Source organism: Maniola hyperantus, chromosome Z (genome assembly GCF_902806685.2).
Source record: "Maniola hyperantus chromosome Z, iAphHyp1.2, whole genome shotgun sequence".
In the NCBI taxonomy this organism is placed as follows: domain Eukaryota; kingdom Metazoa; phylum Arthropoda; class Insecta; order Lepidoptera; family Nymphalidae; genus Maniola; species Maniola hyperantus.
The window spans coordinates 15,362,195-15,387,461 of NC_048564.1; the positions used below are offsets into that span (position 1 = coordinate 15,362,195).

The following is a 25,267-nucleotide window of genomic DNA, read 5'->3' on the forward strand; positions in this document are numbered from 1 at the left end:
ACCTGCATGCCTGAGAGTTCTGTATAATGTTCCCAAAGGTGTGTGAAGTCTACCAATCCGCACATGGTCAGTATGGTTGACTATGGCAAAACCCTTCTCACTCTGAGAGGAGACCCGTGCTCTGTAGTGAGCCGGCGATGGGTTGATCATGATGATGATGATGAGGCTATCACCCACTAATCTTATTATAGGTTAATGTATAGGTTGACTCAGCAAAAAAAACGAAAGTTGTTCAAAATGTTTCCCAGTACAAAGTTTTAATGAGGTTCCAAAATAGAATAGAATAGAATAGAATAATGTTTATTCGAGGTATATAGGTGGTACATGGTGTAGGCAATATCGTCCTGTACAGCAGTGCAACACCTTTAGGACCCGCGAAACTTTAGGAGCAGCTGTATATAACAGCCGCGATAGTCTAGTGCTTAAGATGTCGGCCTCCTAGTCGAGGGGTCCGGGGTTCGCTCTCGGGCCTCTCACTAATTAGAGGATAAAGGGGAGTATTAGTCAGCATGATAAACTTGGCTTTCGTTAATATTTAAAAAAAAAGACAAAGCCACCATGATCCAAACAAACCTCCTAGTGTGGCGGACAATACGCTGAGAAACTTTCAGCTTTTATAAAATATTGACGATCTCCCTGGCCACGGTAATGTTATCTATGGTGGTAAGCGCTGTGGTCTTATTAGTGGGAGGTTCGATTCCTGGCAGGGATTTGAAATTTTATAATTTCTAAATTTCTGGTCTGGTCTGGTGGGAGGCCTCGGCCGTGGCTAGTTACCACCCTACCGGTAAAGACGTGCCGCCAACCGATTTAGCGTTCCGGTACGATGCCGTGAAGAAACCAAAGGTATGGGTCTAGTAAAAACTGCCATACCCCTTCCAGGTTAGCCCGCTCCCACCTTAGACTGCATCGTCACTTACCATCAGGTGAGATTGCAGTCAAGGGATAACTTGTATCTGAATAAAAAAATAAAAAAAAAATAACGAAGGTCTGGCACGCGCTGGCTCTTTCTATAATGTCGTCGCAAATATTGTTCATAACTCCAGTAAATTCCGTAAATTGTACTGCTATGATGCATTATATCATTTTGTTAAAATGTTCCCGATAGCAGCCATATATTTTAAGCTCTTTGAGCATAACTATGTTCTCGGAATTCTATAATACCAGGGAATACTCCTAACGACGTTTTCCTTGAAGCATAGACGCTTTTATTTGATAAGGGAAAACACATTTTACTATGCTTTCAAAGCGCCTTAAATATTATAATTCTATTTTTTTGTTGTTCTAGATCTAAAACTAAGTCAGATACCGATTTATAACTACCCATATTATAAATGCGAAAGTGTGTTTGTTTGTTGGTTTCTTGGTTTGCCCTTCAATCACGTCGTTGCCTACTTTCCTCGTTACAACTGGGGTTGGTGAGTAAGCGTTCATCTGTTTTTAATCAAATTTTATAACAATTGAAAGATTATTTTATTCCCAATCCAACTGAAAAGCCTTGTCAGAAAAGCAAAAACTGAAACTGAAAAGACTGTATGCGGGTTAGATTTTACGCGGATCAACTTGTATAGTCTACGCCAATTAAATAGACGTCCTCGAAATCGCAAGACGCGTCGCAATTGCATTTTTAGGCATCAGTGGGGCGCGCGACGCAGTCCCGCGCGCCGCGTTGCACCCCGAGTTCGCCATCTGCATTAGTGTGAGTGCTACATTTGTACACAGTACACGAGCGCATGGAACAATACCTGTGCAAGCTCGCACTTGCATCGTAAGTCAGACACGACTATTTAACTGCCGAGAACTATACTGATTTTAGTTAAATTTATTGTGAATAACGTCAGTCGGTCGTCTGCGCTAGACCTTAGTTGCGAACTAGCATCTTCCCGGCGCGGCGGCACAGAATAATATAATAGTACTAACGTACCGGCGGGTTGTAAAATCGTTTTCTTGTAAGTCGTCAGTTATGGAGGACTTCGAAGTTGTGCAAACTTTATATATTAGTATCTAGAATATATCCTACTGGTGTAGTTTTTGAAACTTCTATAATGAATCAGGAGGGAGCTAGATATTTCTTCATAACATGTTCTTATAACTAGTTATTACGGCTGCAGCATAACTTAATTTTTGCCTGGTGGGAGGCTTCGGCCGTGGCTAGTTACCACCTTACCGGCAAAGCCATGCGTCAAGCGTTCCAGTACTATGCCGTATATATAAGCCAAAGGGGCATGGGTTTAATAAAAACTGCCATATCCTTTCCAGGTTAGCCCGCTTCAATCTTAGACTGCATCATCACTTACCACCAGATGAGATTGCAGTCAAGGGCTAACTAGTATCTGAATCTGAAAAAACTAGCTGATGCCTGCGACTTCGTCCGCTTATAATTAGGTTTATTATAAATCCCGTAGAAACTCTTTGATTTCCGGGATAAAAATATACCCATGCAAAAAATCACGTCAATCCGTTGCACCGTTGCGACGTGATTGAAGGACAAACCAACAAACAAACAACACTTTCACATTTATAATAAGGGTACAGATTAAGAGGGAAAACCATTACAAAAAGAAGTAAAACTGGAGCCTCATTGATTTCTTTTAAAGCGATCGCCGCCAAGGGAATGAAGCGCACTCAAACGTCGAGCGACACTTGTAGAGAACTTGAATAGGTCGATAGATAAACTTGTTTACAGAGGCTTGAATTAGAGGCAATAAAAGAGCCGAATTAAGAGGTAATTCAGAATTTTATAATTACTAAATTTTCTCTGGTCTAATCTGGTAGGAGAATAGAATAGAATATAATAGAATATAATAGAATAGAATGTTTTTTTATTCATGTAAACTTTTTACAAGTGTTTATGAATAGTCAGGTAGTTTTAATTTACCACTGGTTCGGAATGCCGTTCCTACCGAGAAGAACCAGCAAGAAACTCGGCGGTTGCTCTTTTTAATTTTTCAATTTACAATGTTATTATACCGTACTATACAAGCCATTGCAGCCCCGTGCATTGCTGGAGCGAGTCAAATCCAAGCTTTTTTATCGTTTACATAGTCTGCGACTGTATAATATGCTTTTTTTAGGAGCATACTTTTAACACATTTTTTAAACTTGTGTAAAGGCAAGTCTAAAATTGCTTGTGGCATTTTATTATAAAATATTACACTCATTCCCACAAATGACTTTCCCACCTTCCAGAGGCGGAGCGCAGGAGTAGCTAGCTTATTTTTGTTTCTAGTTTGCCTATCATGGAGATCACTGTTTTTTGTAACTGTGAATGTTTTGTCGTACAAAAATTATATTATAGTAAATATATTGGGAAGACTGGGAGACTAGTTATTTTTTTGGCCGTGGCTAGTTACCACCCTACCGGTACAGCCGTGCCGTCAAGCGATTTCACTGGGACGATGCCATGTAGAAACCAAAGGCGTATCATCATCATGATCAACCCATTATTGGCTCACTACAGAGCACGGGTCTCCTCTTAGAGTGAGAAGGGTTATGGCCATAGTCTACCACGCTGGCCATGTGCGGATTGGTAGACTTCACACACCTTTGAGAACATTATAGAGAACACTCAGGCATGCAGGTTTCCTCACGATGTTTTCCTTCACCGTTAAAGCACGTGATATTTAATTAATTAAAACGCACATAACTCTTAAAAGTTAGAGGTGCGTGCCCAGAATCGAACCCCCGACCTCCGATTAGAAGGCGGACGCGTCCTAACCATTAGGCTATCACAGCTTTAGCTTAGCTAGGCTAACAAAGGCGTATTGGTTTAATAAAAAACTGCCCGTTAACCAGTCCAGGTTACCCCGCTTCCATCTTAGACTGCCTCATCACTTACCACCAGATGAGATTGCAGTCAAGGGCTAACTTGTATCTGAATTTAAAAAAAATTAAGAGGAAAACCAGTACAAAAAGAAGGTAGTTTAGAGCCTCATTGGGGCCGATTCTCTTGTACACAATCTCTAAACTAAACTAAATTAGCAGGTCTAAATTTAGTGCCATCCTTTTCCGCAAGCAACATTATGAAAGGGATAGCAATAGATTTAGACGTGCCATTTTAGTTTAGTTTAGAGATTGTGTACAATGGAATTAGCCACAATGATTTCTTTTAAAGCGATCGCCGCCAAGGGAATGAAGTGCACTCAAATGCTTCTAGAGAACTTGTATTGATCGATAGATAAACTTGTTTACAGAGGCTGGAGAGCACTCCCGCAGCAATTAAAAGAGAGGTTCCGTCACTCCTCCATACAAACGTAGTTTGGCTCTTTGAACTAACTTATGCTCGCGACTTCGTTCGCGTGGACTACACAAATTTCAAATCCCTATTTCACCCCCTTAGGGTTTGAATTTTCAAAAATCCTTTCTTAGCGGATGCCTACCTCATAATAGCTAACTGCATGCAGAATTTCAGCCCGATCCGTTCAGTAGTTTGAGCTGTGCGTTTATGGATCACTCAGTCAGGCAGTCAGTCAATCAGTCACCTTTTCCTTTTATATATTACTAGCTGATCCCCGGGGATTTAGGTTTTTAAAGATCCCGTATAGCCTATGTCACTCAGGAATAATTTAGCTTTCTACTGGTGAAAGAATTTTTTAAATCGGTTCAGTAGTTCCAGAGATTACCCCCTACAAACAAACTTAACGACATTACCTCTTTATATAATAGTATAGATATAGATTTAGATACGAGCTGATTAAACTCAATGTTTTGTAGATGCGTTCTAGGAACTAATATCTGTGGTTTCCAGATTTCCGCTAAAGTATTCAGTTCCAAAAGTCACATGGTCTAAAGGTTTACATAGAAATCTTTGACCCCGTGCAACTTTATAACTGGTTATTTTTAAGAAAACCTGACAAACCACAGACATAGATATTAGTTACTGGAACGCTTCTACAAAATAACCTACATACATCGAGTCTAATAGGGTAGCATAACCAAACTAGGTTTGTATGGAGCAAGTGACGCAGAGAGAACTAGCTCTATTTTTAAGAAATAACGAAAATTTGTTTGTTCGAATTAACCGAGAACGCTGTAAAGACAGATTTCGGTTTCCCACTCACAAAACCTCATTCCTTAACAAAAGTGTTTGTGTCATGGCGGTAAAGATATATAATTAGATACCAGGGGAGATAAGGAAATGTAATAATATAAATAAATTTAAGAATAAATTGCATGATTTTTTAATAGACAAGACATTATATAACATTAACGAATTTTTTTCAACTTAAGACATTTTTAAATTTTGAATTTTAACATAGACAAAGACAACGTGCGTCAAATTACTTATAGTTATTGTTTTACTAGGTTTACTAATTGTTTTGCATGCCTAATATTTTAGGCGAAACATTTCTACTGGACAATTTTATGTAATAACATCTCGTTGTAAAATGTTTCCGCAAATAAAGAATCTTTGAATCTTTGAGAACATCGTTAAGAGCCAATTCTGCTCGCCACAAAGGAACGCCTGAACACCATCTTGAATCTGCTATGACAACTTTCAAGGCGAACTATGAGCATTGCTAACTCAAACGATCTTATACCAAGATACCACAGTTCACGACAGTTAGGGAACTTCTAACAAACAATAACAACGAACAAGCCTCGACAAGCGTCGTCAAATGTTAGTACATTTGAGAGCCTCGATAGCTCAACGGTTAAAGGAGCGGACTGAAAACCGAAAGGTCGCCGGTTCAAATCCCACCCGTTGCACTATTGTCGTACCTAGTCCTAGCACAAGCTTTACGCTTAATTGGAGGGGAAAGGGGAATATTAGTCAATTAACTTAACCAAAAAAAAAAATTTACGCTAGGTAGCCCTATTTTTCTTTCATTTCACGTCATTATAGCACAGTTCACGACAGTTAGGGACCTTTTAACAAAAAGTCGAGGCCTCAGCGTCACTGGCAGGCGTCAAATGTTAGTACATTTGACGCTAGGTAGCCCAAATTATTTTTCTTTCATTTCACGTCACTATAACACAATTAGGTGGGAGGCTTCGGCCGTGGCTACCATCCTACCGGTACAGCCGTGCCGCCAAGCGATTTAGCTGGGACGATGTCGTATAAAAACCAAAGGCGTATAGGCATATGGGTTTAATAAAAAACTGCCCGTCAGCCAGTCCAGGTTAGCCCACTTCCATCTTAGTCTGAATCATCACTTACCACCAGGTGAGATTGCAGTTAAAAGCTAACTTGTATAAAAAAAGACAATTTTCAATGCGAACTATGAGCATTGCTAACACTGATAACAGGGCAAAGCCCACTAAACAAACACCTTTTCGTTATAGGTGTCACCAGTGTTTCCATATGTAAATCGAGAATTACCGTGTTCAAGGGTTAAAATTACGGTGTTTCTAGATTAAATTACGGTGGATTAGCTAAAAGAATACCGTGTAAATTACCGTGTCATTTTTAAAAGAAAAAAAGTCACGAATTAGCTTTTTAATCAGCTATTAATATTATTCTGAATCTGACTCTCCTAGCATAGCAATATCTTTTTCATATACGGATTTATTCATATTAATATTTTGTTAAATCTCATTAGTTTTACATTTTACTCCTTCCTAATTGCTTGAATAAGGACGAAATACTACTATTACGCAGTATATTATGAATTTTTAACGTGATTTTGTATTACGGTGACACGGTCAAAGTAATGGCCATATTACCTTGACGGTAGATTAGGGCTGAATTACGGTGCATCTACGGTAATTACCGTGTACATGGAAACACTGGGTGTCACCAACAGTCCTCTGTGCAGTGTGCAGGGCCTGCATGGAGGTCGATGAAACACCGACGCACGTGGTCCTAGAGTGCACGAGCGTGGCAGAACAACGCGAACGCCGTTTGGGTTCCCCGACCTCACTCCATGAAGCCCTCGGCAACCTGGGCGGTCTACTCGGCTTCTGGAGCGAGCTTGGATGGCTGGAGTAAAGACTTCAGCGGGGAGGGGCAATGCACGCACAACAGACGGAAACGTTTAAGTGCGGAAACCAGTCCAGAGTGAAGAAGAAGTAGAAGAAAGAGCATTGCAAACTCAAATGATGACACAAAGTAGAAATAACATACTTAAACAGCCTTAAGGTGACGCAGTACGCTCGACCGAAATTGGCAGCGCACGTGGGTAAACTGCTTGCTTTTCACTTGATATTGTATGAGAAAGGTGAGAGGCAAGATGATTTTCACCGAAATCAAGCGCGCGAAAAGGGTTTAGGAAAAGTATTTTTGAGAAAAAACTACTGAATTTATGTTTACAAAGTATAGTTATTTCAACTAATGAATAAACAAACTATGTCCAATGTTAAATTCTTTTAGAATTTTTATACCCCTAATCTTATTTATTTACGCTCGAAGATGGCATAAATTTAGTGTTAAGGGGACTCAGTTCGGTGCTTTCTTCATACAAACGTAGGAGGGAAATTACAACAATATTTGATATTGTACGCACAAAACTAAGATTTATATCGATTTATCTCGTCATTATCTAGGTTTATTGATCTATAAAACATTGAAAAAAATATTGATTTAAAAGTTACGAGGCTCAAAAGATTCCTATTTTAACACTAAATTAATGACAACTTTGGGCGTAAATAAATAAGATTAGGTATATGAAAATTCTAAAACAATTTATCATTAGACGTAGTTTATTTATTCATTAGTTGAAATAATTTTACTTTGCAAACATAAATTCAGCAGTTTTTTCTCAAAAATACTTTTCCTGAACCCTTTTCGCGCGCTTGATTTTGGTGAAAATCATCGTGCCTCTCAACTTTCTCATACAATGTCAAGTGAAAAGCAAACATGTTACCCACGTGCGCTGCCAATTTCGGTCGAGCGTCCTGCGTCACCTTAAAATAGGAATCTTTTGAGGCTCGTAACTTTAAAATCATTTTTTTTTAAATGTTTTATATTATATCAATAAACCTAGATAATGACGAGATAAATTGATATAATACATACTTAGTTTTGAGCGTATAGTATTAAATAATGTAATAATTACCCTCCTGCGTTTGTATGAAGAAAGCACCGTCCTGAGCCCTCTTAAAACATGGCTTTAGAGGTTCATATTTATTTGATATAGTGGGCGGATACTGGAAATCCAATAGACGTTGTAAGTAAACGAGTTAGTACAGTATTTGCCCTAATGGAATTTCCAAGACGCAACATCATTATACCGGCAAAGCCGGGGTGTAGCGTCTCTCTTGATAATAACTCAATCTAAGCTTTATTCACGGTATATCATACATAAAGATAAGTCATAAAGCTGAGTTTCTGTAGTTATCAAAAACGGGCCACGCGCAATGTAGGGTTGGATAAAGACCGTCATTCAGTGTGGCATTCGTTTTAAAAACCAAGAAAATGCTTTTTTACTTGTCATGAAGTTGGTAAAAAAAACTAAAAACCTTTCTGTGAAATTTCATTTTGAAATATAACTGTACATATATATTAAAGTGTTCATTAATACCTGAGATTAATCTATTAAATGTATAGCAAAAGTCAATATGTTTTAACCCGAATTCGGGCAACACATTAACCTATTTAATTATTTGAAGCCACCCAATTCCCATTTTCTATAAATCCGTGCACGTACCTACTCGTAATTTCATAGAAATGGCGACGACATTTTTTTCTTTTTTATTAAATTATTAAACAAGATATTTTTTACGTTTTTATACGTAAGCATAAAGTGCATTTCTAGTTGTTTCATGCTGACCTGATTTTTCAATAAAGATTTTTTAATAAACTGAAGAGGAATGAAAGTAAGAGTTCATTAATCACTACCCCTATTATAAATGCGAAAGTGTGTTTGTTTGTTGGGTTGTTGGTTTGCTGGTTTGTTGGTTTGTCCTTCAATCACGTCGCAACGAAGCAACGGACCGACGTAATTTTTTGCATGGGTATAAATAAATACCTGGAGAGTGACATAGGCTACTTTTTATCCCGGAAAATCAAAGAGTTCCTTCCTTATCCACCCACGTATAGAGAACCTAAATCCACGCGTACGAAGTCGCGGGCATCAGCTAGTGATGAATAAGAACCATGGCGTCCAGTTCTCCGATTTGATTTCATCATAATAGTGGGCGTTAGATGCGAATGCACTAGTATGCAAATTATTAAAAAACAAACAACAAGCCCTTAGCAGAGCAAGACTATCAGATAACTTATATTAATTTCTCGGTAAGCTGATATGCGCGTATATTTATCACGTAAACAACCACCTAACATACCCTGGCTATGCTCGGATAGAATTTCCTGAAATTATTTCTGGGAGCTTACCTTATATACAAAACCTAGATTTTTTTGTTTGCCATTTCTGAAACTCCTTTTTGAGGGTTCCGTATCTCCACCAAAGAAAAAGAAACCCTAAAGCATTGTTTAAATACGAAGCCATCGCTGGCTGCCAGTCTTGTATAACCAGAGTTTTGACTTCAAAAGCCCTGTCCATACGAAGTAATATATAAGTCAATGCACGGGACGTATTAAATCTCAAATACGTTACATCCTTACAGTAATGACACTGCAAAAAATATCAGTAGGTACATCATAAACTGCTGGCTCTAAGCCTTTTCCGATAAACATTATCAAACAAAAGAAGCATTGGAAACTGAACACGGGAAAATGTTTGCAAAACTTGGTACGGGCGAGGGTAAAACTTACGTAACACGTCTATGAGGTCTGTAACGAAAATGAAGCTTGAGCGGAATACTGATTGACCTCAGCATCTGGATTGGTTTGTTAGACAAAAACCGGCCAAGTGCGAGTCAGACTCGCGCACTGAGGGTTCCGTACTACTATCGTATTTTATCGACATTTTGCACGATAAATCAAAAACTATTATGTCTACAAAAAATTTTCATATTATACCCCAATTGGTATAGCAACCTTACTTTGAATGTCGAAAATAGCAATATTTGTTCATGAACACATTTTAATATTTTTTTTGTGATGTAACCATAAATTCACGGTTTTCAGATTTTCCCTTAAAGTCTGCTATAAGGTCTACCTACCTGCCTTTCATGATTCTAGGTCAACGATAAGTACCCTGGTAGGTCTCTTGACAGACGGACTGACAGACTGACAGAGAGACAACAAAGTGATCCTATAAGGGTTCCGTTTTTCATTTTGAGGTACGGAACACTAAAAAGATTTAAGTAAGAAAAGTATTTCAGGATTTTATTGAATCCATCATTTCACTGCTCTTTTAAAATTACATTTTTCTATTAAATTTTTATCCCGCAAAATCAAAGAGTTCCCACTGTATTATTAAAAAACCTAATTCCACGCGGACGAAGTCGCGGGCAACAGCTAGTATGCCATATGCGACAAAGTTTAATTGGGTATTTGACTACATCAAAAATAAATTATTTCTCAGTGATTATTAAATAGAGAGTCTTCCAAAATACGTAAAATCCACGTTCTTTGTTGGTTTTAACCGACTTGAAAAAAGGAGGAGGTTCTCAATTCGAATGTATGTATTTTTGTATGTTTGTTACGCGATTTATTCGCCAAATATGAACCGATTTTAATGATTCTTTTTTTGTTTGGTAGTTCGTACTTGAGAGGTGCTCTTTTTTACTTTGCTGAAGATCTGATGAATATCTTCGGAGATGGAGAACAGAACTCCTCAATAGATAAGAGTAAATTGCTCGTGATCAGTGTAACAGCTTTTAGCTTTTAGTAGGTTTTTAACCAGGCATATCATATTTTAGTATGATGGGGCCACTAAAAATTGTGAAATAAAAAAAAATAAAAAAAAAACCAATTTCAATAACCACCAACACTAAAAAGTAAAAAAATAATTTATTACCCAATATATTATGTATACAAGAGTTATTGTAGTTCTATAGTAATATTTTTTGGAGTCGGTGCCAATGTGGAGTTGCAAAACACTATGAAGAGTAGATAGACGGTTCGGCGACTAATTGGCACCGGCTCCAAAAAATATTACTATAGAACTACAATAACTCTTGTATACATAATATATTGGGTAATAAATTATTTTTTTACTTTTTAGTGTTGTTGGTTATTGAAGTCGATTTTTTTTTTTTTTTTAATTTTTTTATAAGTGTAATAACCATTTTAAATTATCGATTAAACTAAAAAAAGCACGTCAAATGATTGTGACGTCACACACCGGTATTCCATAGAATCTCGCATACTAAGCGCGCGTTTTGACGTTTGATAAAAAGTTACTGATTTGACTAGTTGTCAAATACCGTATTCTCTACCGAAAGGCCTACATTGCACAGCCGTGCCCAGTGTTGTGGAAGTCGGCTAGGCTTTAATATTTTAGACAGCCAACGCTGCCGTCTTGTTCCATTTAAATATTGATTTCCATTCTTCGCGCCTTGTTTTACTATTATCTGAGAAAAGGTACATTTCGGCCAAACAATATACCTTTATATTTCACTAGCTTATGCTCGCGACTTCGTCCACGTGGACTACACAAATTTCAAACCCCTATTTCACCTCCTTAGGGGTTGAATTTTGTATGCTAAATGTCAGCCCAATCCGTCCAGTAATTTGAGCTGTGCGTTGATAGATCAGTCAGTCAGTCAGTCTCCTTTTCCTTTTATATATTTAGATAAAAGTTAAATAAGCAGCTCCCAAATTCAAAAGCCCGAGACGTCGCATGATCCTGCTAATATTATAAACTAGCTGATGGCCGCGACTTCGTTGTGGATTTAGGTTTTCCAAACCCCCGTGGGAACTCTTTGATTTTCCGTGATAAAAAGTAGCCTGTGTATCCAGGGTATAATTTAGAGCGGGGTCATTGAGATACAGAGTTTTCAAACTTACTTAAGCGTACCCGATATAATTGTGAAACAACCAATTTTGAACAACAGTAAATTTTCATTTTTGGATTGAAAGAAAGAAAAACGTGCGATGCAACAACTAGAACAGGTAGGCCACGTGTTGAGACGTCAGGCCCCTCAGACACACACCACTATAGCGAACACTGAGGATTTTCACTTTATTTTAGACAGTGGCAGACTTTCTATCCCGGGAAATCAATAGGAGTTCCCATGGGTTTGTAAAAACCTAACGACGATGGCGCAGGCATTAAATAATATAAGTATTAAAAGAGGAATGCAATTTTTTCGGAATTTTAATAACAAGTTCCTAGCCAGTCTCTCAGCCTTTGATATAATGTACCCGAGTAATAAGTAATAACTAACAAAGAAATACTTCGAAGTACGTAAAAGGAATGTACCGTATACTTTGCAAGGGCACTGCTAAAGCAGTGGCGGATTAGCCACGTAGCAAAAGTAGCAAATGCTACGGGCCCCACACATTTGTGGGCCCCGCGCGTCAACGTTTTCTGACCGTAAAAAGTACATATTTAGATTGTTGCGTGAAAATAATATACGTCTAATATAATGTACGTCTTTCATAAAACGTCTTAATCACCTCATTTCAATGAATATTATTGAATAAGATGTACTTAGAGAAATCGATATGAAAAGTGTTATTTATAAATTTGTCCCAACTTAATACAGAAAAGTTTGTTTGTAACAGTTTTGTTTTATTTAATACTAGCTGATGCCCGCGACTTCGTCCGCGTGGAATTAGGTTTTTCAAAAATCCCGTGGGAACTCTTTGATTTTCCGGAATAAAAAGTTGCCTATGTCACTCTCCAAGTCTTTATCTATACCCGTGCAAACAATCACGTCCATCCGTTGCGACGTGATTGAAGGACAAACCAACAAACCAACAAATTAACAAACCAACAAACAAACACACTTTCGCATTTATACTGACTATAAACTTGATAACCTAAAGCAATTCAGCATTCAGCAAATTTTCAGCAAAGCGGTAGATGCATCCGACTATTCGTAAGCACTTGTAAAAGTTTATACGAATAAAAAAGATTTTCATTTCATTTCATTTCATTTCATTCAAGGGCCCTTTGATAGAATTTGATACAGGCCCCGCGCTGGCTTAGTCCGGCACTGTGGTAAAGTCTTGCGCGCTGGAAGAGAATTTCTCCGCTTGTCTATGTGGAGAGTAAGGAAACTTTGAAGGAGACTCGTCTCAAAGGCTCTGGGTACCCAGAGCCGAGGCTAACAAAGTTTCTAGGTCGATGCTTTACTAGCTAATTAGACTTACATAAAACTAGACTTTAATTAAGAAATGTTGCCTGTCAAAAATAAATTATTCCTGAGGATTTATTAAATAGAAAGTATCTTGTAAAATATCGAAATTCAAGACAGTATATTATCATCATGATCAACCCATCGCCGGCCTACTAATGAGCGGGGGTCTCCTCGTAGAATGAGAATGGTTTAGGCCGTAGTCCACCACGCTGGCCCGGTGCGGATTGGCAGACTTCACACACCTTTGAGAGCATCATGGAGGACTCTCAGGCATGCATTGCAAATAAAACATCTGACCGACGCAAGTCAACGAACGTTGTGAAAGTAGGCCAATGCCACGTCGTAGGCGGGGCAGTGACCTGAGTTTAGCACGCTGTACATTGCGTGTTTGAAAAATTCTAAATCACTAAAAGTACAAAACGAGGCAAATCGTTATTGGTATTGAATTGTGTTTAGGTAATATAACAATAACGCTAAGTTTTTGCAAGCGTTTTGGTTACACCCTGTATATAGGTACTCGTAAATCGTAATTGCGTTGACTCGTCAACTTATCGCGGCGTTTCCGTAACCTCTACATCAACAGTCGAGTTACGGGAAAACAATTTGATATTTCACCCAAGTTCCTTAATTTCCACTCAATTATACTGTGTGCTGACATGAAGCAAAACTTTTCGCGGATAGAGTAGGTACTAGGTATCATCATCATCATCAGCCTGTGGACATCCACTGTTGGACATAGGCCTTCCCTAAAGAGCGCCTCCACACCCGGTCCTCAGCCTTCCTCATCCAGCCACTTCCCGCCAGTCTCTTTGTATCGTCGGTTCGCTACCGTGGACGGGAATAGTAGGGCTGCCGGGGACTGGGGGCCATTGTGTATTGTCGCTACTCATGGGGAGAAATGTCCATAATGACCACGCTGGGCAGGCGTGTTGGTCATCGCAGTCCTAGACTTGATTTCGCTGGTGTCGCTGCTGCCCGACACCAGCCTGTGTCATTTGGTCAAGTCTAGCTAGTTGGAAATGGTTATACCGCCATTTGTCGGTCGCCAGAGCCTCGTTCGTTAATCGGCATGGGGCACCGCGGGCAGGTTGGGTTGACTGTTGGAGCGCTAAGGTGGAAGTGCACTCCCTTAAGAGTAGGTATAGTAACTGTAATAAAAATTGAAAAATAATTTAATTTATTACCGAATATATTATGTATACAAGAGTTAATATAGTTCCATAATAATACTTTTTGGTGCCGGTTTGTGTAACGAAGTCGGTTTTTATTTTTTTTGTAAAAAAATTTTATTTCACAATTTTTAGTGGCCCCATGGAATTATGCTATGACTGGTAAAAAATCTATTGTTTACTAAGCTATTACACTGATCGCGAGCAATTTACTCTTATCCGTTGAGGAGTTCCAGTATCTATCTTCGAAGATGTTCATCAGATCTTCACCAAATTGAAATGGGACCAACTTTGAAGTATACCCTTTCAAACAAAAAAAGAATTTTCAAAATCGGTCCAGGCGTTTTCGAGTAATCGGGGAACATACATAAAAAATAAAAAAAAATAAAAAAAAAAGATTCCGACGAATTGAGAACCTCCTCCTTTTTTTGAAGTCGGTTAAAAATAACGCACCTTCTAAATGTTCCCAAATCTAACTCAAATTATGCGCGAAATTCTATAATTCCACGCTTTCCACGCTATATAACAATCAGTTCGCTGAGTTCGACTTATTTTACCTATCAAACAATAAATTTAAAAAGGAATTAAGAAACTATCATACTAAAAAAAAAAGTAGCTAACATCTAAATATGCATGCAATCACACACTCCCACTTACACACACACATAAGCACACACTCACACACACACACAATCATACACACACTGTTGTAATTTTATTTTATTATTGTATATACCTACATTTATTCTAAATCTATTCTGTTAAAATAGTTTAATTATAATTTTAAGTTATCTCTTTTGGCCTTATGTTATACCTAGATTTAAATTTAAATAATAATTATGTATTTACGCTGTTGATTACTTTCAAATAAACAAAATAAAATAAAATAAAAAATAGTACCCGTCAACTTTAGAGCCTCAATAGCTCAACCGGCATAGGAGTGGACTGAGAACCGAAAGGTCGACGGTTCGGGCCCCGCCCGTTGCACTATTGTCGTACCTACTCCTAGCACAAGCCTGACGCTTAATTGAAGAGGAAAGGGGAATATTAGTCATTTAACATGGCTAATATTCTTTATTTAAAAAAAAAAAAAAAAAAAAAAAACTATAATTGGAGGTGTAACCGACGTGATTCCATTTCACTGGAATTGGATAGTAAGGCAATTAGCAGAGGATACAAACAGATAATGGACAGTCATGAGTGACGTGAATTCGTTAAAGGAGGTAAATTCTATAGGTAGAGTGATAAAGATAGAAACACATTTTTTGTCTTTGTCATAGTTTAGCTTTTTTTGTTGGGCACAGTTGTCATCTGTGCCCAACACACCTCTGTGACAATAATTTATTGCGAATATTACAAGTTACTATTTAGTTTTCTGTTTTAAATTTAGTATTGAAGATGTGTAGAAGCCATTTATGGTGCATTGCTGTGTGATCGGCTGTAACAGTTGTAGTGAACGCAATGAAACACAACCTTTCAAACGTAAATATCATTTCTTTTGTATATATATATATATTATTTTATTTTTTTTATTTTTTTATTTTTATTTATTCGGATCAACAAACAGTAGCACGCAGTGCTTGGATAAAAAACAGTAATAATATAACATAGTATTAATATACGTGCTACCCACTACGTCAACCACATAGTTATTATTATTAACACACACACACACACACACACACACACACACACGCACACACACACACACACACACACACAATAACACACAGCTGTTTCTAACTGTAATAGTGTAAATATGTTTAATTTTATATTTACCTTACATGCCGATTTCATTTCCTTTTTATTATAAAATGAGTCATGAATTTTAAGGAGAGTGATGTCGCCTAAAACACATGTATATACCTAGCTTAGGGACAGTCGGTATTTCTGTATACTTAACAAAATTGGTATGTTATTATAAGCATGTATTTTGTACTTTTAAATATGCAGATGTACTTGTAACCTATGTATGTTTTTGATCAATAAATAATTTATTATTTGTTGTTTTGTCCCTTTCGGATATACGCGTCTGACGTCCACATGATCCTTAGTCTGTGGTTTAACGCCCACTGAGATGTTTGTCTTTATCATTTGTATGGGCTTACATAACAGAGAGAGCGCTTACCCACTAACTTTTCGCGGAGTTATAGTAAGTATAAAATAGTACCCGTCAACTATAATTGGAGATGTAACCGACGTGATTCCATTTCACTGGAATTGGATAGGAAGGCAATTAGCAGAGGATACAAACAGATAGGTAATCGACAGAGTCATGGGTGACGTGAATTCGTTATAGGAAGTAAATTCGGTCACGTCTGCTCAAAACCACGCCAAATATAGTTGAGCTTTGATGAGACCACGTAAAGTTTTAGTTAGCTCTCAATCTAAATCCGGGTCACAGCTGAAAAGCAGCGTAATGCATCTTATGTGTGTTAACGCATATGATGCAGGACATTATGTTGAGCTGTACGCCCATTTGGGGTGGTGTCACAGGTGAAAATGTTACATTTGTACTTTGTTTTTATGTGTGACACCAACAACAAATACATGCATTTTCTTTCTTTCTTTCTTAAGGGGACTCAGTTCGGTGCTTTCTTCATACAAACGTAGGAGGGAAATTACAACAATATTTGATATTGTACGCACAAAACTAAGATTTATATCGATTTATCTCGTCATTATCTAGGTTTATTGATATATAAAACATTGAAAAAAATATTGATTTAAAAGTTACGAGGCTCAAAAGATTCCTATTTTAACACTAAATTAATGACAACTTTGGGCGTAAATAAATAAGATTAGGTATATGAAAATTCTAAAACAATTTATCATTAGACGTAGTTTATTTATTAATTAGTTGAAATAATTTTACTTTGCAAACATAAATTCAGCAGTTTTTTCTCAAAAATACTTTTCCTGAACCCTTTTCGCGCGCTTGATTTTGGTGAAAATCATCGTGCCTCTCAACTTTCTCATACAATGTCAAGTGAAAAGCAAACATGTTACCCACGTGCGCTGCCAATTTCGGTCGAGCGTCCTGCGTCACCTTAAATATTTAAAAGGAAAAGTTGACTGACTGACTGATCTATCAACGCATAGCTCAAACTACTGGGCGGGTCGGGCTGAAATTTGGCATGCAGAATAGATATTATGACCAAGGCGTCCGCTAAGAAAGGATTTTTGAAAATTCAACCCCTAAGGGGGTGAAATAGGGGTTTGAAATTTGTGTGGTCCACGCTGACGAAGTCGCGAGCATAAGCTAGTTTTTTATATATATAAAAGAAGAAGAAGATAATAACAATATAAATAATAGTATTTGATTTATCGTGCAAAATGTCGAAAAAATACGGAACCCTCGGTGCGCGAGTCTGTCTCGCACTTGGCCAGTTTTTGTTTCCTTTTTTACGCATCTAAGCTCATTCGTAGTGTAAAGGCAGCTTTAGATGAGCATTGCGCCTGCTTAGCAAAATGGACTTTATTAATGAGGACCTGTCTGTTGCCCCCGCTGCCTTTTGCATTGTTTAATGTGACACACTTTCTTTCTGAAATATTTTTAAAGGCTCCTTTTTCATGCCGTGTTTAAATAAATAAACTGAATAGCTGACACATCACTACTAAATAATTATTATACCTAATGTCCCAAATTTTGAGAGCATATTGTATTCGAGAAGGAGCAATCCTAGATTTAGGGGACATGATATGATGGGGTTATTCCCGTTGAGTCACACCCCCATGTGTAACACTATGACTCAACGGGAATTTTTAAAAATAGTTGTCCTATTGAGTAAAACTTTTACTCATCCGGACAGACGTGAGATATACCTTCTTCCCTAGAACACTTCCCTTCATATATCATTAATATACGAACTGACAAATCTTATGAACTGAACGAAAAACTCACTCATGAAATTCACATCCGCCTCAGCCAATATAAAAGTTGGCACTAAACATTGCTAAGGAATTTTCCTTACGTCCAACATGCTTCCTTCAGAGTGTATAGAAAAGGCTCTATTACTTTAGTAACAGCACGAGGCGCGAGTCACCTGATAAAATTGAAAGGGGACGTGGAATTTGACGCGTATTGTGTCCTTTAAGTTACACGTTACTTTGAAAGTGCCATGAAAGTGCCTTATCGAGAAGCGATCTAACACTAGAGAATCAAGTTCAGTAAATATACAGGGTGTTAAAAGTCCCGCAAATTGCTAATGCGCGTGGCCGCCATTTTAGTATTGTCAGCACTAGACTGAAGTTTCGAGCTGATGGTGGACTTTTTATTTCGGCTGACGTCAAAATGACGTCATTTCGATGTTAATGAGACATGGTTCCGGCGCAATAGCAATTTGCGGCACTTATACTGAACACTGGCAAAAAGAAGACAGGTTAGTACTATTGAGTACTGATAAGAAACCACAAAACAAATGCGAAAAAATAAATAGAAAATCCTGTATTTTTAAAAGTTCGCACTATATTTACAAATAAAACATCTGACTGACGCTAATGGTCAACGAACGTTGCGTAGATAGGTGCCGCGTCGTAGAGGGGCCTATTGACCCCGAGTTTTGCACGATATACATTGCGGGTTTGAAAAATAATAAATCACTAAAACTACAAGTATGAGGCCATTGATTTTTGGTTTAGGTAGTATGACTTTTTGCTAGCAATCTAATAACACCTAGGTATTTGAAAAAAATTCAGACCCCCCACAGACCACATCAAACGAGTAGCAGGGATTCAGACGGCGCAAGCCCATGGCGCGTGGAAGTGCTTACAAGAGACCTATGTCCAGCAGTGGACGTCTTTCGGTTGATGATGACGATGACGACTTGAAAAACCTAAATGGTTTAACTATTCGGTATATAAGTACGTGTGAACCGGTTACGAGTGCTGAGTCGAGCTAAAAAGCTATGTAGTCTGTGTCACTCATTGAACTAAAATTTGGTGTCACTATACTATAGTACGCGACAGGTCGAGATGGCAATCGGGGCATACCTTGATTGCCATCATGGCGTCTCATAAGACGAGGGAACGCCCCGCACAACCGCACTATCCCGCACCGGTTAGCCCGGGGGCCGTGCGGGTGTGCGGCGTCCCCACCCCGATTGCCATTGCGACCTGTCGCGTACAGCTAGTATAGGTATAGATATCTGCCTAACCCTGACTTCACAACCTGTGCAGTAAATCGTGTTTATGATGAGTTATTCGGGCTTTTATTGATAAACTAATAAAAAATAAATGTTAAGTAAAAAGGGTTACAAAAATCTGACGCCTTTTGGTAATGTCTTTTTCGTGCCGCCGAGCGTTTCGGCTTTTCACGAATCAGAAATTCTATTAGCTCAGCGACAAGCTTCCCCTTCTTAAGCTTTTCTTCCTTCTATAAACTATTAATCTTTTCAATTTTACCGCTGATTTTACGTCATATCTTTAAAGAAATGTGTCCTACATATTTAAAGGAGCGTCCGTCCACCCCAATAAAAATGAGTCGGATAAATCTAGGCCACAAGTTTGTACAATAGAACCGTATAAAAAACTTCTGAGAGGCAAAGTACATATAATTATAATGTTTTTTTATAAAATTCGTGAGCTTGCGTGTGCCACATAATATAGTAGGGAGAAATGGCGAATGCTCGTGAGGCGCATAAAGGTATGATTCCGAACCACGCTGCACGCACTAGTGCTGCCGCAACAGTGCTGTCGCGGCACTACTGGTCCTCAGTAGTAGTAATGAGATTACATTCCGAGCTAGGCAGCAATGTCGCGGCAGCAATGTAGCGGAACATTGCTGCCTAGCTCGGAATGTAATCTCATATAAGCTTATAGAGATTGTATGGGGACCAGTAGTGCCGCGACAGCACTGTGACAGCACTGTGACAGAACTGTTGCGGCAGCACTGAAACGTGCAGCGTGACGTTGCTTCGCGATGACCATGACCGGCCTGCCAAGAGTGTTACAAGGAAAAAGAAGAATTAAGGAAGTAGATGTAGGTACTCACAGTTGAAGCCGATGTCGTGGTAGGTGAGGATGGCGGGCTTGCTGCGGTCGCCCTGCACGGCCACCACGATTTCCCCGCGGTCGGTGTGCACGCGGGTCTCCACGCACGCGACCACGCCGTTCAGCAGCAGGCTGTTGGGGAAGTGCAGCTGGATGCTCTTCAGCTCTATGTCGTCCATGTTTTCCGATGGAAGCAGGCTGTAGGACAAATGAGGATCTATAAGTTTTTTATTTATTTATACTATACTAGCGACCCGCCCCGGCTTCGCATGGGTGCAATGTAGATACTAATGTGGTGTCATTGCCTCGGAAACTCTCAAATGAGAGGATTTTTTTCTCAATTTCTCGAGGGATCTCAAATTTTTTGAGAATTAAACTATAGCTATAAACCTTCCTCTTAAATTACTCTATCTATTGGTGAAAACCGCCGATCCGATCAAAATCCGTTGCGTAGTTCAAAAGATCTACGTGTTCATACATACATACAGACGCGGGAATCGACTTTATTTTATACTATGTAGAGAAATAGCCAAGCGCTAGTCTATAAATTTTGTAGACTAGTCAGACCTGCTAGGTGCAGATTCACTAACTCAGTGTTCAACGATCAATGATAGCCAACGAGCTAGAGAAGGAGATAGCAGATTTGTAGCTGTCTCGGTCGTTGAGATCGACAAAACGTCATACGGGTATGAGTGACAGAGACACCGCTCTACAAACCTGAAATGTCATTCTAAAGGTCGATGTACATTACTTTCTGCCGCGTAGTGTAATTGCTGCGATTCGATAGAACAAAATCGTTGCGGGTGTAGAGTTAAGGCCACTGAAATAGTGGTGGCGGGATCGCGCCATGTTGCGCAGGGCCCCAGATCGCCCACCTTTAAATCGTCCAAGTCGCCCACAGCTCGCTATGCGTGGGCAAATCGCTCTAATTCACCACTCCCGTTGATTACTAAGCCGTTTATTTAAACGAAACTAGTTTTTTTTTTTTAAATTACCAACATAAAGAATGTTTAATAAATCCAATTTAGACACAGCAAAAAACCACGAAGGTTTAAAAAGTGTGTCATTTTATTTATCCACTAGCTTATGCTCGCGACTTCGTCCGCGTGGACTACACAAATTTCAAACCCCTATTTTAACCCCTTAGGGATTGAATTTTCAAAAATCCTTTCTTAGCGGATGCCTACGTCATAATAGCTATCTGCATGCAAAATTTCAGCCTGATCCGTCCAGTAGTTTGAGCTGTGCGTTGATAGATCAGTCAGTCAGTCAGTCAGTCAGTCACCTTTTCCTTTTAAATATTTAGATTTACTCGCCAACTTTATATATTCTATGCCACTTACGTTTATAGGTAATAATTAAAAGGCGGTCACTGAAAATCAGCGTTGGGGCGTCTGGTACCTCAGATGTTTGCTCTAGAGGTTTGTGTCTGAGGGGCCCGATGTCTCAACACAAGCTGAGTGGCCTACCTGTTCGAGGTGTTGCACTGCTGTACAGGACGATATTGCCTACACCATGTACCACCTATATACCTCGAATAAACATTATTTTATTCTATTCTATTCTATACTTCTTAATACATAATAATAGTGCTTATTACATTTCATTTTACATTACAATTATCGTGCAAAATGTCGAAAAAATACGACTGTAGTACGGAACCCTCATTGCGCGAGCCTGACTCGCACTTGGCCGGTTTTTATTCTTTTTTTGGATTTTCTAATTAATTGTAGTATCAAAAACCGGCCAAGTGCGAGTCATTACTCGTGTTCCATACTACAGTCGTATTTTTTCGACATTTTGCACGATAAATCAAAAACTATTATGCATAAAAATAAATAAAAATCTGTTTTAGAATTTACAGGTGAAGCCCTTTTATATGATACCCCACTTGATATATTACTTTGAAAGTTGAAAATACTATTTTTTTCATGAACAAACGGCCCAGATGAGTGATGAGCGAATCCATACAATATAGGCATGTTCGTAACAACTAGGTACAAACATCCATACTAATAAATGGGAAAGTGTGTCTCTCTGTCTGCTAGCTTTTCACGGCCCAACCGTTCAACCGATTTTGATGAAATTTGGTACAGAGTTAGCTTATATCCCGGGGAAGGACATAGGCTTTTTATTCCGGAAAATTAAAGAGTTTCCACGGGATTTTCAAAAACTAAATCCACGCGGACGAAGTCGCGGGCATCATCTAGTTCAGGATATAAAGCCTATCGATTCAATACGGTTGAAACTCAATCTGTATGTTAATATCAACTGCTGTTGGTTTGTGGTATTACTCTACTGGATTCAAATACAGAGCCTCGATAGCTCAACGGTTAAAGGACAGGACTGAAAACCGAAAGGTCGCCGGTTCGAATCCCACCCGTTGCACTATTGTCGTACCTACTCCTAGCACAAACTTTACGCTTAATTGAAGGGGAATGGGGAATATTAGTGAGCATGATAAACTTGCCTCATATTAAAAATAAAAACAATACCCTGACAGGAAATGTTGTACATCCACTTTTTATCCCGTATACCCATATTATAAATGCGAAAATGTGTTTGTTTGTCCTTCAATCACGTCGCAACGGTGCAACGGATTGACGAGATTTTTCGCATGGGTATAGATAAAGACCAGGAGAGTGACATAGACTAATTTTTATCCCGGAAAATAAAGAGTTTCCACGGAATTTTTAAAAACCTAATTCCGCGCGAACGAAGTCGCGGGCATTAGCTAGTGTTATATATTTTGATAGGCAGAGGTATCAAGTAGGTAATCGTTTTGTGTGGTTTTGTATAAAGCGAGCAATTAGTTTAAAGTTGAGCAAGTTCGTACGTAGTAGATAGGTAGTAGGTAGAGTTCACAAATTGAAAGCTCTGTCCCGCCGCTCCTGGCGCCGAGCCAACGAACGCGGTCGATCGCAGCGAGCGTGCCACGGCATACCTACCAGCCCGAGCGAGTCGGGGTAATTCCACCTTATTCTAAAATATGCCCTTTTGAAGGCAGGGGCCCCTTCATTTCAACCTACCGCTGGCTTATTACTGAGCACAGGTCTCCTTTAAGTAGGCCATACCTAGGTGGATGCTGATGAAGATTGAAGGATTGAACTTCGAACATTTGTATTGTGGAGAACTCTCAGGAAATTATAAGTTTCCTCAAGATGTTTTCTTTCACCGTTAAAAAAACATTTAATTGCTTAAAACGCACCTAGCTCCGAAAAGTTAGAAGAGCTCGGCATCTTAACTACTCTGCTATCGTCGTTCTTTTCGAGTCAAGGTAATTCGAACTTATTCTAAAATATGCCCTTTTGAAGGCAGGGGCTCCTTCATTTCAACCTACCGCTGGCTTATTACTGAGCACAGGTCTCCTTTAAGTAGGCCATACCTAGGTGGATGCTGATGAAGATTGAAGGATTGAACTTCGAACATTTGTATTGTGGAGAACTCTCAGGAAATTATAAGTTTCCTCAAGATGTTTTCTTTCACCGTTAAAAAAACATTTAATTGCTTAAAACGCACCTAGCTCCGAAAAGTTAGAGGAGCTCGGCATCTTAACTACTCTGCTATCGTCGTTTTTTTCGAGTCAAGGTAATTCGAACTTATTCTAAAATATGCCCTTTTGAAGGCAGGGGCTACTTCATTTCAACCTACCGCTGGCTTATTACTGAGCAGAGGTCTCCTTTAAGTAGGCCATACCTAGGTGGATGCTGATGAAGATTGAAGGATTGAACTTCGAACATTTGTATTTTGGAGAACTCTCAGGAAATTATAAGTTTCCTCAAGATGTTTTCTTTCACCGTTAAAAAAACATTTAATTGCTTAAAACCGTCGTTTTTTTCGAGTCAAGGTAATTCGAACTTATTCTAAAATATGCCCTTTTGAAGGCAGGGGCTCCTTCATTTCAACCTACCGCTGGCTTATTACTGTGCACAGGTCTCCTTTAAGTAGGCCATACCTAGGTGGATGCTGATGAAGATTGAAGGATTGAACTTCGAACATTTGTATTGTGGAGAACTCTCAGGAAATTATAAGTTTCCTCAAGATGTTTTCTTTCACCGTTAAAAAAACATTTAATTGCTTAAAACGCACCTAGCTCCGAAAAGTTAGAGGAGCTCGGCATCTTAACTACTCTGCTATCGTCGTTCTTTTCGAGTCAAGGTAATTCGAACTTGTTCTAAAATATGCCCTTTTGAAGGCAGGGGCTCCTTCATTTCAACCTACCGCTGGCTTATTACTGAGCACAGGTCTCCTTTAAGTAGGCCATACCTAGGTGGATGCTGATGAAGATTGAAGGATTGAACTTCGAACATTTGTATTTTGGAGAACTCTCAGGAAATTATAAGTTTCCTCAAGATGTTTTCTTTCACCGTTAAAAAAACATTTAATTGCTTAAAACGCACCTAGCTCCGAAAAGTTAGAGGAGCTCGGCATCTTAACTACTCTGCTATCGTCGTTTTTTTCGAGTCAAGGTAATTTGAACTTATTCTAAAATATGCCCTTTTGAAGGCAGGGGCTCCTTCATTTCAACCTACCGCTGGCTTATTACTGAGCACAGGTCTCCTTTAAGTAGGCCATAGGTGGATGCTGATGAAGATTGAAGGATTGAACTTCGAACATTTGTATTGTGGAGAACTCTCAGGAAATAGTAAGTTTCCTCAAGATGTTCACTTTCACCGTTAAAGCAAGTGATATTTAATTGCTTAAAACGCACATCACTCCGAAATGTTAGAGGTGCGTGCCCGAGATCGTTCAAAAATTAGAATAGAATAGAATAGAATAGAATGTTTTTTTATTCATGTAAACTTTTTAAAAGTGCTTATGAATAGTCAGGTAGTTTGTTTATTATTCGACACTAGAGTTATGGACGCAACAATTGCAATTTAAAAAAACTAGTCAAGTGCTAGTCGGTACACGGAAGGTTCCGTACCATCTTTTTTTTAAAATACCATTTTGAAATACTAAGTAATTAAATATCCCTTGCTTTAACGGTGAAGGAAAACATCGTGAGGAAA

At 38.7% G+C, this 25,267-nt stretch overlaps 1 protein-coding gene across 3 annotated transcripts in view; it reads right to left on the bottom strand.

Moving 5' to 3' along the window:
• The window catches only part of LOC117995356 (protein NDRG3-like), a 65,066-nt gene that overhangs the window by 33,391 nt on the left and 6,408 nt on the right, over positions 1 to 25,267 (bottom strand). For all 3 annotated transcript variants that reach the window (XR_011238428.1, XM_034983369.2, XM_069508705.1), the window contains exon 3: positions 20,257 to 20,453. Coding sequence is in view for 2 of the 3 variants with exons in the window: in XM_034983369.2 (XP_034839260.1) it covers positions 20,257 to 20,453 (197 nt within the window). In the remaining variant the exon portion in view is untranslated. The remainder of the gene's footprint in view (positions 1 to 20,256; positions 20,454 to 25,267) is intronic.